Source organism: Heterodontus francisci, chromosome 1 (genome assembly GCF_036365525.1).
Source record: "Heterodontus francisci isolate sHetFra1 chromosome 1, sHetFra1.hap1, whole genome shotgun sequence".
Lineage (NCBI taxonomy): Eukaryota > Metazoa > Chordata > Chondrichthyes > Heterodontiformes > Heterodontidae > Heterodontus > Heterodontus francisci.
Genome location: NC_090371.1, coordinates 126,889,800 through 126,905,919, shown reverse-complemented (window position 1 = coordinate 126,905,919; position 16,120 = coordinate 126,889,800). Strand labels below are relative to the sequence as shown.

Below are 16,120 nucleotides of genomic sequence, written 5' to 3'. Positions count from 1 at the left end.
TAAAACTGAGATGCGAAGGAATTTCTTCTCTCAGAGGGTGGTGAATCGCTGGAATTCTCTACATCAGAGAGTTGTGGAGGCTAGGTCACTAAATGTATTTAAGGAGGAGGTAGATAGATTTTTGAAATCTTGGGGAGTCGAGGGTTACGTGGAGCAGGCCCGAAAGAGGAGTTGAGGCCTGGGGCAGATCAGCCGGGATCTTATTGAATGGCGGGGCAGGCTTGAAGGGCTGAATGGCCTACTCCTGCTCCTATTTCTGATGTTCTTATGTTCTTTACCTTAAATCTATGCCCCCTGATTATTGACACCTCTGCTAAGAGAAAAAGTTTCTTCTTATCTACCCTATCAATGCCCCTCATAATTTTGTATGCCTCAGTCAGGTCCCCCTCATCCTTCTCTGCTCTAAGAAAAACAACCCTAGCCTATCCAGTCTCTCTTCATAGCTGAAATGCTCCAGCCCAGGCAACATCCTGGTGAATCTCCTCTGCACCCTCTCCAGTGCAATCACATCCTTTCTATAGTGTGACGACCAGCACTGTACACAGTACTCCAGCTGTGGCCTAACTAGCATTTTATACAGCTCCATCATAACCTCCCTGCTCTTGTATTCTATGCCTCGGCTAATAAAGGCAAGTATCCCATATGCCTTCCTAACCACCTTATCTACCTGTGCTGCTGCCATCAGTGATCTATGGACAAGTACACCAAGGTCCCTCTGACACTCTGTACTTCCTAGGGTCCTACCATCCATTGTATATTCCCTTGCCTTGTTAGTCCTCCCAAAATGCATCACCTCACATTTCTCAGGATTAAATTCCATTTGCCACTGCTCTGCCCATTTTACCAGCCCATCTATATGTAATCTAACGCTTTCCTCCTCACTATTTATGACACCACCAATTTTCAACTGCTTTACCCTCATCTACACATCTAGTCACCTCCTCAAAAAGTTCAGTCAAATTTGTTACACATGATCTCCTTCTGACAAAGCCATGCTGACTATCCTTGATTAATCCCTGCCTCTCCAAGTGGAGATTAATCCTGTCTTCACGAAGGATAGGTGGTACGGCACGGTCCAACTGCATGGAGCGTTCCGTGGCAATGTGACCAGGCCCATCCTTCGCAACACCGGGGACAGATAGAACCTCAGCACGTAGTGACACTTGGAGTTTGTGTACTGGAGATCTACACACAGCTTGATGCAGCCGCACACGAAGGTGGTCATCAGGATGAGGGCCACGTTGGGTACATTTTTCCCGCCCTTGTCCAGAGACCCAGTCCATTTTAGATCCCCAGATGAAGCGGAAAATGGCTCGGGTGACTGCCACAGCGCAGGAGTGGGGTATGGTCCAGACCTGCGCCACGTACAGCAACAATATGAGCGCCTCGCACCTGATGACCAGGTTCTTACCCACAATGGAGAGAGATCGCTGCCCCCACATGCTCAACTTTTGTCGTACCTTGGCTACTCGCTCCTCCCAGGTTTTGGTGCACGCCCCGGCCCTTCCGAACCATATCCTCAGCACCTTCAGGTAATCTGACCTGACGGTGAAGGGGACAAAGGATCGGTCAGCCCAGTTCCCAAAGAACATGGCCTCGCTCTTGCCGTGGTTAACTTTGGCTCCCGAGACCAGTTCGACTGATCACAGATGCTCATCAGTCTGTGCACAGACAGCGGATCCGAGCAGAAGACGGCAACGTCATCCATGTACAGGGAGGTTTTAACCTGAGTGCCTCCGTTGCCTGGGATTGTCACCCCTCTTATGCTCTCATCCTTCCTAATAGACTCAGCAAAGGGTTCAATACAGCAAACAGACAAGACCGGGGAGAGAGGACAGCCCTGTCTGACTCCAGATTGGATCGGGAAACTTTCCGATTCCCACCCATTGATTGAGACTGCGCTACTGATGTTTGAGTAGAGCAGTTGGATCCAATTGCAGATTCCCTCCCCAAACCCCATTTTGGAAAGCACATCCATCATGTAGGTGTGCGATATCCCGTCAAAAGCCTTCTCCTGGTGAGGCAGGTGTCCACCCTCCTGTCCCATACGTAGGCGATCGTATCCCTGAGTAGCGCGAGACTATCAGAGATCTTCCTGCCGGGTACAGTGCAGGTCTGATCGGGGTGGATCACCAACTCCAGAGCAGACTTGACTCGCCTGGCTGTGACTTTGGACAGAATCTTGTAGTCAACATTAAGCAGTGAGATGGGCCGCCAATTTCTGATTTCTGCCCTCTCCCCTTCCGCTTGTAAATGAGGGTGATGATGCCTTTCCTCATGGATTCTGACATGCTGCCGGCCAGGAGCATACTCTCGTATACTTCCAGCAGGTCCGGGCCGACCCAGTCCCACAGGGCCGAGTACAACTCGACGGCCTTTGTCAGCTCGTCCAGAGTTAGCGGCTTTTCCAGTCTCTCCCTCCTGCTGTCATCTCAGACCTCTGTGATAGATGACAGGAAGGACTGGGAGGCTCTGCTGTCTGTGGGCTTCGCGTCATACAGCCCAGCATAAAAGGATTTGCTGATCCTTAGTATGTCGGACTGCAAAGATGGTACCGAGCCATCTTCTTCCTTCAGGCTGCTGATAACAGAGCTCTTTCTGTGTACCTTTTGGAAGAAGTAACGCGAGCACGTCTCATCCTGCTCGATGGAGCGGACTCTGGACCAGAAGATGATCTTGGAGGCCTCCTTGGCAAAGAGCGAGGTCTGCTGGCTCTTCACCTCTTGGAGGTCCTCCTTGACCTCGACCCCCATTGACTGCAACCGGAGCAGATTTTGCATACTTTTCTGGAGTCAGGACATTTCCCAGGAAGTTCTTATGGTACTCTGTCACCTGTTGCTGGATCAATTGCAGTCCAGCACAAGATTGCATGCATACCTCCTTACCTGTGGCTATCAAAGTCACTGTGGCTCTGAATATTTATGCCTCAATGTTAATCCAGGTTGGAGCAGGTGACAGTTGCAACACCAGCCAATCAGCTGTGCAGGTCTGACGGATGAACTCTTTGACAAATCCAATGATTTGACATATCTATCGCCATGGACATCGAAAAGCAGGAAGACTGCTCTGGGAAACAAACAGGAAAGGCTGGAAAGACTCAGCAGGTCAGGTAGGATTATTATGAGAGGAAGGTAGGGTTAATGTGTCGAGGGTAGGCGGTGGCGTAGTGGTATTATCACTGGACTAATAACTCAGAGACCCAGGGTATTCCTCTGGGGACATGGGTTCGAATCCCACCACAGCAGAAGGTGGAATTTGAACTTAATAAAAATCTGGAATTAAAAACTAGTCTAATGATGGCCATGAAACCATTGTCGATTGTTGCAAAAACCCATCTGGTTCACTAATGTCCTTTAGGGAAGGAAATCTGCTGTCCTTACCTGGTCTGGCCTACATGTGACTCCAGACCCACAGCAATGTGGTTAACTCTTACATGCCCTCTGAAATGGCCTAGCAAGCCACTCAGTTGTACCTAACCGCTACGAGGTCTATAAAAAGGAATGAAACCGGACGGACCACCCGGCATCGACCTAGGCACCGGAAACGATAACGGCAAACCCAGCCCTGTCGACCCTGCAAAGTCCTCCTTACTAACATCTGGGGGCTTCTGCCAAAGTTGGGAGAGCTGTCCCACAGACTAGTCAAGCAACAGCCTGACATAGTCATACTCACGGAATCATACCTAACAGACAATGTCCCAGACACTGCCATCACCATCCCCTGGTACGTCCTGTCCCACCGGCAAGACAGACCCAGCAGAGGTGGTGGCACAGTGGTATACAGTAGGGAGGGAGTTGCCCTGGGAGTCCTCAACATTGACTCTGGACCTCATGAAGTCTCATGGCATCAGGTTAAATATGGGCAAGGCAACCTCCTACTGATTACTACCTACCGCCCTCCCTCAGCTGATGACTCAGTACTCCTCCATGTTGAACACCACTTGGAGGAAGCACTGAGGGTGGCAAGGGCACAAAATGTACTCTGGATGGGGGACTTCAATGTCCATCACCATGAGTGGCTCGGTAGCACCACTACTGACCGAGCTGTCCGAAAGGACATGGCTGCTAGACTGGGTCTGCGGCAGGTGGTGGGGGAACCAACACGAGGGAAGAACATACTCGACCTCGTCCTCACCAATCTGCCTGCTGCGGATGCATCTGTCCATGACAGTATTGGTAGGAGTGACCACCGCACAGTCCTTGTGGAGACGAAGTCCCGCCTTCACATTGAGGATACCGTCCATCGTGCTGTGTGGCACTATGACCGTGCTGAATGGGATAGATTTCGAACGGATCTAGCAATGCAAAACTGGGCATCCATGAGGCGCTGTGGGCCATCAGCAGCAGCAGAATTGTACTCAACCACAATCTGTAACCTCATGGCCCGGCATATCCCCCACTCTACCATTACCATCAAGCCAGGAGACCAACCCTGGTTCAATGAAGAGTGCAGGAGGGCATGCCAGGAACAGCACCAGGCATACCTCAAAATGAGGTGTCAACCTGGTGAAGCTACAACCCAGGACTACTTGCATGCCAAACTGCGTAAGCAGCATGCGATCGACAGAGCTAAGCGATCCCACAACCAACGGATCAGATCGAAGCTCTGCAGTCCTGCCACATCCAGCCGTGAATGGTGGTGGACAATTAAACAACTAAGTGGAGGAGGTGGCTCCACAAATATCCCCATCCTCAATGATGGGGGAGCCTAGCACATCAGTGCGAAAGATAAGGCTGAAGCATTTGCAACAATCTTCAGCCAGAAGTGCCGAGTTGATGATCCATCTCGGCCTCCTCCTGAAGTCCCCAGCATCACAGATGCCAAACTTCAGCCAATTCGATTCACTCCACGTGATATCAAGAAACGACTGAAGGTACTGGATACTGTAAAAGCTATGGGTCCTGACAATATTCCAGCAATAGTACTGAAGACCAGTGCTCCAGAACTTGCCGTGCCCCTAGCAAAGCTGTTCCAGTACAGCTACAACAGTGGCAGCTACCCTGCAATGTGGAAAATTGCCCAGGTATGTCCTGTACACAAAAAGCAGGACAAATCCAACCTGACCAATTACCACCCTATCAGCCTACTCTCAATCATCAGTAAAGTGATGGAAGGTGCCATCAAGCGGTACTTGCTTAGCAATAACCTGCTCAGTGATGCTCAGTTTTGGTTCCGCCAGGGCCACTCCGCTCCTAACCTCATTACAGCCTTGGTTCAAACATGGACAAAAGAGCTGAACTCAAGAGGTGAGGTGAGAGTGACTGCCCTTGACATCAAGGCAGCATTTGACTGAGTATGGCATCAAGGAGCCCTAGCAAAACTGAGGTCAATGGGAATCAGGGGGAAAACCCTCCGCTGGCTGGAGTCATACCTAGCGCAAAGGAAGATGGTTGTGGTTGTTGGAGGTCAATCATCTGAGCTCCAGGACATCACTGCAGGAGTACCTCAGGGTAGTGTCCTAGGCCCAACCATCTTCAGCTGCTTCATCAATGACCTTCCTTCAATCATAAGGTCAGAAGTGGAGATGTTTGCTGATGATTGCACAATGTTCAGCACCATTCGCAACTCCTCAGATACTGAAGCAGTCTGTGTAGAAATGCAGCAAGACTTGGACAATATCCAGGCTTGGGCTGATAAGTGGCAAGTAACATTCGCGCCACACAAGTGCCAGGCAATGACCATCTCTAACAAAAGAGAATCTAACCATCTCCCCTTGACATTCAACAGCATTACCATCGCTGAATCCCCCACTATCAACATCCCAGGGGCTACCATTGACCGAAAACTGAACTGGAGTAGCCATATAAATACCGTGGCTACAAGAGCAGGTCAGAGGCTAGGAATCCTGAGGCGAGTAGCTCACCTCCTGACTCCCCAGAGCCTGTCCACAATCTACAAGGCACAAGTCAGGAGTGTGATGGAATACTCTCCACTTGCCTGGATGGGTGCAGCTCCAACAACACTCAAGAAGCTCGACACCATCCAGGACAAAGCAGCCCGCTTGATTGGCACCCCATCTACAAACATTCACTCCCTGCACCACCGACGCACAGTGGCAGCAGTGTGTACCATCTACAAGATGCACTGCAGCAATGCACCAAGGCTCCTTCGACAGCACCTTCCAAACCCAAGACCTCTACCAACTAGAAGGACAAGGGCAGAAAATACATGGGAACACCACCACCTGCAAGTTCCCCTCCAAGTCACACACCACCCTGACTTGGAACTATATCGCCGTTCCTTCACTGTCGCTGGGTCAAAATCCTGGAACTCCCTTCCTAACAGCACTGTGGGTATACCTACCCCACATGGACTGCAGCGGTTCAAGAAGGCAGCTCACCCCCACCTTCCCAAGGGCAATTAGGGATGGGCAATAAATGCTGGCCTGGCCAGCGACGCCCACATCCCGCGAATGAATAAAAAAAAAGTCGATGACCTTTTATCAGAATCTGGAGATGTTACAGATGAACACTGTATAAAAAAAGGATAGAGCCAAAGGAAGGGGGGTGAGGGGAAAATAATGTTCTGTGAGTAGGTGGAGGGCAGATGATTAAATGACATAAATGATGTTCAGATAAAAGGAGGAAATAAGGAAAGAAATTAAAGAAATAAAAGACGTAATCGAGACATGGAGGAGCCAGTCGTGCACTGGGAAGCTGTGACAGACCACAATCTCTTCTCTGCTACAGCAGCTGTTGCTTGTGGTTATATCTATGGTACAGAAATCATCTATAAAAACCTTTCATACTTATATACTTATATACTTATACAGGCTATAACTTAGTTCTTGCTTGATTCACAAAGGCTGAGAAGCTCTTGTACATTAGACAAAGTATGAGGCACAGTTTCAAATAAAATCCTGTGCATGAAGCACATGTTGATGCTGTTGTCATAATTCACATTTAAAATGGAGACATGTAATACAGTTTTTTGTGTATGCCTTGATCAGAAATTTAAAATTGTCTGCTTCCATGTAAAATCCTTTATGGTGTATTCCCATTGTAGCCCAGCAGATGGCCTTCCAATCACACATGACACATTGACAGAAAACATTTTGACCTCACACTACTTTTGGATTTATATTTTCAACTAAATTTATTGCGATCATTTGGTGCAATATGTTGCAGAATGCGAAGCCAAGGACTTTATTTAAGTCAAGTCCATGTACTAACTTACATAAATCACGGTAACACCACCTTCTCTGGGCAACAAATGAAGGCTTGTCAGTGTTGGCCAGATCCCAAGAACTAAATAAACTGAATATTACCATGCGCATTTAAAAGGATGCTTGGCAGAGCATTGATATTTAATCTGAGCAGAATCTGTTATACGAATACACAAACCTTGTATACATTTTCCAGACTACTTTATGCCAGATATGTAAATTCATGAAATAGCGCAACCATCAAAACAAAGCAGCCAGGCATGTTTAAAGAAACAGCAATCAAGACATGAATTGCATTAAGCCCATCTGGGCCATGTCTTTATGATCTCGTAGAGTTTATTTCCAGGACATTCAGTTGCTCTTAGCTGCCTGTGACCCTTCAATATGTATCTGGATGACAGATAGCCTCTCGAAGCAGAACATTGAATCAAACTCTGGGCAGCATTCAGTGCATGGCTGTTTGGTGCAACACCTGCAACAAATTGGAGACTTTATCATAGAATCCAACTTGTGTTTAAAGAAAATTCAATTAAATCACAAAGCAAATTATATCAAGATTGAAATAAATGAAAATCATTTAAAGCTGCTGTGCTACACAGCAGTGTTTATCAACCTTACTGGTCTTCACTGGTTGCAACACAGAGGAAAATCAGATGATTTCTGTTATGGCAATCATGAAAAAATCTTATACTTGTCTTTTTCTAAGCATCCAGCAATGGTCCCTTTAAAGACTGGTGGTTAGGCCAATCTACACCTTGTACCAACCAACGGATCAGATTAGGCACACACACCGTCGCCTGGTACCTCAGAATTTGTCAGGTAACAGAGTTTTGGATGAGCTGAGGTTTATGGATGATACAGGATGGGAGACTGAGCAGGAGAGCATTGGATTAGTTGAGTCTGAAGGTGACGAAGGCAGGATGAGGGTTGCAGCAGCAGCTGGATGGAGGTCAAAGTGGCAGTGTGTGATGAAGAGAATATAGAGTCATAAATTTAGCTCGGGGTTGAATAAGACTCTGAGGTTGCAAATAGTCTGGTTCACATGGAGACAGTGACTGGGGAGGAGGGTACAAAGTTTGCGGTGGGGCCAAAAGGCAATGGTTTCAGTCTTCCCAGTGTTTAAGTAAAGGTTATTGCAGCTCATCCAAAACTAAATGTTGGACAAGTAGTCTGACTACACAGAGGCAGTGCAGAGGTTGAGAGAGCTGGTGTAGAGTTACAGCTGTGCATTGTCAATGTACACATGACTCCATTTCTACAGATAATGTCACCAAGGGAGTAGTTTGTTGATGAGGAAGAGCAGAAGGCCAAAGATCAATCTCTAAAGTTAATAGTGTGGGGACAGGAAAAGAAGCCTTCATAATTCTGGAGATGCTCAGGCTAGGATCAGATAGGTAAGAGTGGAACAAAATGAGGGCAAACACAATGAGTTGGGCACCAGAGGAGAGGCATTGGAGGAAAATAGAGTGGTTGACCATGTCAAAGACTGCAGAGAGATCAAGGAAGGTGACGGAAGATAAAGAACTGACGCTCCCAAATTTTCAAGCTGCAGGAGGCACCGAGGCTAGTTGGAAAGGACAAGGCTTGAATGTTTTGTGTATGGGGGTCTCATTTCACTGTGTAGGATGGGGTCCTGAAATTTTGTCAATGGGTCTCTCCATTTTCTGATCATACACAGCCCACTCACTGGTTTTAAGATGGGTATCTGGCCCTCTTCTCAAACAGGTTGGATATTCCTGCCCTATAAAACAGCAATGCTTTATCATGATATAACTAGCAGATCTTGAAATATTAAGGGAGCAATATTTAACCATTTTCCTGGTAAGATTCAAATGGTTACATCTGAATCTTAACAGATCTTACTCTCTCACATGCTAATTGCCTTAATATGCTCTACAACATTCTTTGCTTTTATTTTAAACACCCTTTAAGTTGATAAGATGAACATCTCCCGGGACTGTGATGTACGAGGGCATTCAGAACAAGTTATTGATATTTTGACATTGGTGAGGAATAATGTTTTCTTTCATCAGAGTTTATCAAAGTTTAACATATTCAATTTTCTCATTGATATAACCCAAGTTGTTTGGCAAAATGATCAAACATATTTACTCACTCGTAAAGTTTCCCATGATGCTTATCCCAAGACTGACATGGTTGTACCCACGGGTATGAGCTCCCATTTTGGTCCATCCGCGGCCTTCATAGATATTTCCATCTTCTCCAATGAGAAAACTGAAGTAATGACATGAAAATAATTCTGGACATATCTAGTTTTATAGTTTAGAAAAAATGTAACTAGTAGAATTAGAAAACGTTGGTAGAATTAGAGAAAAACAATGGAACATTTGTAAAGTCAAGTTATTTTGCAAATAAACTAAGAATAACCTTCAACTCCTTATGCTACAAAGATTCCACATAACTAAAGACATTGAAGGAAAATAAGGAGCATATACTTTGAAATGGAAGTGGTGGCACTATTCGATGAAGGAGACTTCTCATGGTGCCATAATGAACATTTATCTCCCAATCAATGCCACCAAGATAGACTAAGTGGTCATTTATCTCAGTATCTGTTTCTGAGACCTTGCAGTGCATAAATTGACCGCTGTCTCTTCCTATGTAACAGCAGTAACTTCAAAAGTAATTCATCAATCAAGCATAAATACAAGTTCTTTCTTACATTTTGTGTTTCTTATCAATATCACCTGAATGTAACAGCTCACTGTTTATAGGTTTGATGTAAATCCTGCTTTTACAGTATCAATCAGTGGTGTCAATATGATGCAAATAGGTGAGTTCTACAACATGTGGGAAATCTGTTCCATCAGCTGACTGTCCAGGCAGTGAAATTGAAAATAACCTTCAATATCATAGTCCTTAAGTATATGAATTTAAACAGAGTAATATGTAAAAGAATCCCTTGGATTACAAAAATAACTTGTATTTATACACCACCTTTAACGCAGTAAAATATCTCAAGGCACTTCCTAGAAGCATGATCAAAAAAATTTTGACACCCAGCAGCTTAGTCAAAGAGGTAACTTTTAAGGAGGAAATTGAGGTAGAGAGGCAGAGAGATTTAGGGAGGGACTACCAGAGTTTAGGACCATAGCTGCTGAAAGCACAACCACCAACAGTGGAGTGATTAAAGTCAGGGATGCCAGAATTGGAGGAGTGCAGATATCTCAGAAGGTTGTGGGGCTGAAGGAGATTACAGAGATAGGGAGGGCTGAAGCCACGGAACGATTTTAAGAGGATGAGAATTTTAAAATTAAGGCGTTTCATAACTGGCAGCCAATGTAAGTCAGTGAGCACAGGGATGATAGGGGAATGGGATTTGGTGTGAGTTAGGATACAGACAGCAGTTTTGGATGACCTCAAGTTTACGGAGAGTACAATGTAGTGTAGAAAGTGTTGGAAGAATAAAGAACAGTGGTAGCAAAGACAAGGATGAGGGTTTCAGTAGCAGATAAGCTGAGGCAGGGGCAGAGTCAGATGATGTTACAGAGCTGGAAGTAGTGATGGCATGAACATGTGGTCAGAAATTTACCTTGGGGTCAAATACGAGAACAAGTTTGCAAACAATTTGGTTAAGCCTCAGACAGTGAACAGGGATAGGGTTGGAGTTGTTAGCTAGAGTACAGAGTTTATGGTGGAGTCCAAAGACAATGGGCTCAATTTTATTATCCCGCCACTGCTCCCAGTCTCTGGTGTGCAATATGGCAGTGGTCCCACCTGTGACGTCAGCAGCCGTGATTGTGTGGTGGGCAGCCATTTAGCATAATGGAGACGGCCATCCCTTCCAATCACATGGTGGGGGCACCAGTGGAGACGCTGTTCATGGTGTCACCTGATGCTGGAGCAGGTGCTGGCATCATATTTAAAAGGTTGTCAGCCCTGCATATAACATCTCTATTCTCCTTGGACCTTCAGATTCCTTCAAAAGCTAAAGTAACCTGTCTGGGCAAAGAAGTGCGTAAATTTTGGTTCTGCAGGATGCCTGCAGTTGCTCTATAGTATAGATTAATGTTGGTCTGACAACTTTTCAATACGCGCCAGCCATCATTACCATACCAATACCATTTAAACTACCCTCTAATGCCCCCCTCGACATACCCAACCTCTACATTCTGAGAGTTCCCCACCTTCAAACACAATACCCTTGCAGAGCTCCCCCCTCCCATCACCATGCCCCCCCCCTTTCTGACACAATCCACTTGCAGAGTTCCCCACCACCTTGACTTGCAGAGTCAGCATACCGGCAATGCCTGCTGCAAACCCCACTTGCCCTACATAACTCCAGTGAAGTTACCTTCCCTCTCGAGGCACTGAGAACTCTTGCCTCAGTGGCACCAGTTTTTGAAGGATGTGAAACTGAAGGCACGCGAGTGCTGCACGTCAAACACAATATTGAGAACGCTTTGTTGAATCGCGGTGAATGACATTTAAATGTATGTAAAACACCACCGTACTTCGCCAACTTTGACAAAATCGGAAATGAGCATTATGGCGTCAGGTTCTGTGGTGGACAACACTGCAGGGATTCTCCAGCCTCCTCCCATGCCCCCTTGCACCCCGCCAACGATCCTACCTTCAATAGGAGCATAAAATCCAGCCCAATGGCTTTGGTCTTCCCAATATTTAGTTGGAGAAGATTTCTGCTCATCCAATACTGGATGTCAGACAAGCAGTGTGACCATTTAGAAACAGTGGAGGGGTTGAGATAGGTGGTGGTGAGGTAGAGCATCAGTGTACATGTGGAAATTTACACTGTATTCTCAGATGATGTCACCAAGGGACAGAACGTAGATGAGAAACAGGAGGAGGCCAAGGATAGGTCTTTGGGGGACACCAGAGGTATTGGTGAGGGAAGCGAAGATATTGCAGGTGGGGCGTGAGTCACATTATTCAAAACATATTATAAACCATAGAACAGTGGAGAGGAAATTGAGGATGAAATTTGTAGACAAATTAGAGGTTTGCATTAACAATGAAGTTTTAATTCTTGATTTTGTAGCGAAGTGGGCAGAGCTTTTAAAAAATAGTCAGCATTGTTTTCTCATTCAAAATGTTGCTACTCCAACAAGGACAGAAGAACTATTTGACCTGCGTCCGTGTAATGTTACAAGTAAATACATAATCTAAAAACATTTGGGAAATAGTGACCAGACTATAATTAAGCTTAGTATAATAGAAGAAAAAGAAAAATCAAGGGCAAGGATAGTTAACTGGAATAAGAAGCAAATTATAGTGAGATAAAGAAGGACCTTACCCAGATTACATGGAAAGAAATCTTAGCAACTAGAACTGTAGATCAAGGAAAAAGAAAGGCTGCAAATCAGGTTCCTTCCACAAAGGAAAAAGTAAATATATCAAAGTCTGGAGTTCCATGGATGAATAGAAAGATTCAAAACTGAAAACGGCATTTAATGCTTACAGGGAACATAATGAAAATGAAAGAGAGGATAAATATAAAGAATATATAAGAAAACTAAAAAAAGGAAATTAGAAGAGGTAGAAAGAGGATGAAGTCCTGCAGGCAGATGTTAGGAAGCTAGGTAAGAGTCTACCAAGCAGGACTTCAAAGGTAGTAATCTCTGTATTACTCTCAGTGCCACGGGTTGGTGAGTGTAGAAAAAGGAAGATAAAGCAGATGAATGCATGGCTAGAGAGATGGTGCAGGAGGAAGGGCTTTAGGTTCCTGGGACATTGGAACTGGCCCAACCTATCTGGGAGTCGGAGCAGACCAGCGGGAGACAGTTGTGAGCAGCGGAGCACTTATAAATAAAGCGCAGGATCAGACTGCAGCCTAACCTACCTGGGAGTTGGAATGGACCTGCAGGAGACAGCTGGGAGCAGCGGAGCACCTATAAATAAAGCCTGGGGATCAGAGTGCAGGCTAACCTAACTGGGAGTCAGGGTATACCTGCAGGAGACAGCTGGGAGCAGCAGAGTACCTATAAATAAAGACCTGGGATCGGAGTGCGGCCAAACCTATCCGGGAGTTGGAGTGGACCTGTGAGAGACAGTCAGGAGCAGCGACACCAGTTCAACTGCTGTGAGCCAGTGCGCGCTCAGTTTGAAGAAACTGCATGAAAAACAACTGTGACATCACAGAAAACGAGTAGGTTGATTGGTCAGTCAGTGCTTAGTGTAAGGGACTGTGTGTTAATAGCCAGCTTAGGACACTGGAGTTAGGGAAGATCTATAAATAAAAAGAAATAAAACTTTATAATAAATACTAAAACATATACCTGTGTAATTAAGCAACTTGTAACTTTTAGTTGTAGGCATACCAGAATTTAATAAGAAAGTAATTAAATTAACTAAATAACATAAGTAACAATGGAAGGAGAGGTGTTGTGTTGCAGCTGTGGAATGTGGGATCTCCTGGTCAACGCGATCCAGGACAAACACGTATGCAGAAAGTGTAAGCAGCTAGAGGAATTCCAGATCAGGATTATTGATCTGGAAGCCGAACTGCAGACACTGCACAACATCAGGGAGGAGGAGAGATACCTGGACATTTTGTGCCAAAAGGCGGTCACACCCCTTAGAATAGGGTTGTCTGTTTTGGTCAGCGTGAGGGACAGGAGGGTGTGACCATGAGCAAGGCAGGTAAAGGTACCGAGCAGACAGTAGTGGAGGAGCCTGAGCCTTTGCAATTGTCAAACAGGTTTGAGGTGTTTTCAACCTGTGTGGACAAAGCAAGGTCTGCAGACTGGCCATGGCACCATGGTACAGGAAGCCATTCAAGCAGCAAGAACAAAAAGGAAAGTAGTGGTAGTAGGGGACAGTATAGTGAGGGGGATTGACACTGTTCTGTACAGCAAAGAGCAAGAGTCTGGACCAGGGTTCAGGACATCTGCTCAGGGTTGGAGAGGAACTTACAGTGGGAGGGGGAGGATCCAGTCATCGTGGTCCATGTAGGTATCAACGACATAGGCAGGACAAGGAAAGAGGTTCAGTCAGTATGAGGAGCTAGGCATCAAATTAAGAAGCAGAAACCTTAAAAGTAATAATGTCTGAATTATTACCTGAGCCACGTGCAAGTTGGCATAGGGAAAATAATATTAGAGAAATTAATGCGTGGCTGAAAGACTGGTGTGGTAGAAGTGGGTTCTGGTTCATGGGACACTGGCACCAGTACTGGGCAAAGGGGGAACTATACTGTTGAGATGGTCTACACCTGAACTGTGCTGGGAACAGTGTTCTGGTGAGCCGCAAAACTAGGGAAGTAAACTAAATAGTGGGGGCAAGGGATCAAATTTGGGGAGATGTGGTAAATCAAAAAGTAGAGACAAGGCAAGAGAGAAAGATATTAATATGGGAAATGATAAACAGACTGTGACTGGAAGGGACAGAGATTACAAATCTAAGAGTAAATCAGCAGAAAAGGCTAGAGGTTTCAAAAATAATAAAAGGACAAAACTAAAGGCTTTGTATCTGCACATGGCATTTGAAACAAAACAGCTGAACTGTTCCGAAACGTTAACTCTGCTTCTCTTTCCACAGATGCTGCCAGACCTGCTGAGTGATTCCAGCATTTCTTGTTTTTATTTCAGATTTCCAGCATCTGCAGTATTTTGCTTTTATTATAGCTGAACTGATGGTGCAGGTAGAAATAGATAAGTACTATCTGATAGCCATTATAGAGACATGGCTGCAGGATGACATAGATTGGGACCTGAATATTGAAGGGTGCATGACATTTAGCAAGGACAGGAAGCAAGGAAAAGGTAAGGGTGGCTCTGTTAATTAATGATGGCATTAGCACAATAGAGAGGGATGACCTAAGTTCAGGAAACCAGGATGCATAAGCAGTTTGGGTAGAGATGAGAAATGATAAAGACAAGAAGCCACTTGTGGGTGTGGTGTTCAGGCCCCCTAACAGTAACCACACAGTAGGGCGGGTATAAAGGAAGAAATAATGGCAGCTTGTCAGAAAGGTACGGTGATAATCATGGGGGATTTTAACCTACATATAGACTGGAAAAATCAGATGGGCAAAGGTAGCCTAGATGAGGAGTTCATAGAATGTTTTCAGGATAGTTTCTTAGAATAGCACGTTCTGGAGCCAACTGGAGAGCAGGCTATACAAGACCTGCTATTGTGCAAAGTGATAGGATTAATACATGACCCCACAGTGAAGGTGCCCCTAGGTAGCAGAGATCATTAGATGATTGAATTTTACATTCAGTTTGAGGGAGAGAAGAGAGGGTCTAGTATTTTAAACATAAGAGCAATTATGAGGGCATGAAAGCAGAGCTAACTAAAGTGAACTGGCAGATTAGGTTAAGGGATAGGTCAATAGAGATGCAGTGACAGATATTTAAGATAGTATCAAACTTAAAGAAAAAGCATATAATTGCGCAAAGATGGGTGGCATGTCAGAAGATTGGACAGAATATAAAAAGCAGCAAAGAATGATGAAAAGATTAATAAGGAGAGAAAAATTAGAGTATGAGATAAAGCTAGCTAGAAATATAAAACCAGATAGTAAAGTTTCTATAGATAGTTAAAAAGGAAAAGAGTTAACAAAGCCAGCGTTGGTCCTATAGAAAGTAAGTCTGGGGAACTAATAAGGGAAAATAAGGAGATGGTAGATGAATTGAACAGGTATTTTTGCATCGGTCTTCACTATAAAGGATACAAGTAACATCCAAGAAATAGCTGTAAATCAGGAAATGGAAGGGAGGGAGAAACTCAAGAAAATTACAATCACCAGGGAAGGGGTACTGAGCAAATTGTTGGAGCTGCGGGCTGACAAGTTCCCGGGTCCTGAAGGATTTCATCGTAGGGTCTTAAAAGAAGTGGCGAGTGAGATAGTTGATGCGTTGGTTTTAATTTTCCAAAATTCCCTAGATTCGGGTAAGGTTCCATTAGATTGGAAAATAACAAATGTAACTCCTTTATTCAAAAAGGGAGACAGAAAGCAGGAAACTACAGGCC

General features: G+C 45.1%; 1 protein-coding gene across 3 annotated transcripts in view; it reads right to left on the bottom strand.

Annotated features, from left to right (window-relative positions):
* Positions 1 to 7,069: 7,069 nt before the first annotated feature.
* The window catches only part of LOC137372177 (peptidoglycan recognition protein 1-like), a 31,724-nt gene continuing 22,673 nt past the window's right edge, over positions 7,070 to 16,120 (bottom strand). For all 3 annotated transcript variants that reach the window (XM_068035731.1, XM_068035741.1, XM_068035751.1), the window contains 2 exons: positions 9,282 to 9,400; positions 7,070 to 7,637 (listed from right to left, as the gene is read on the bottom strand). In XM_068035731.1, the coding sequence (XP_067891832.1) occupies positions 7,462 to 7,637; positions 9,282 to 9,400 (295 nt within the window). In that variant the 3' untranslated portion in view covers positions 7,070 to 7,461. The remainder of the gene's footprint in view (positions 7,638 to 9,281; positions 9,401 to 16,120) is intronic.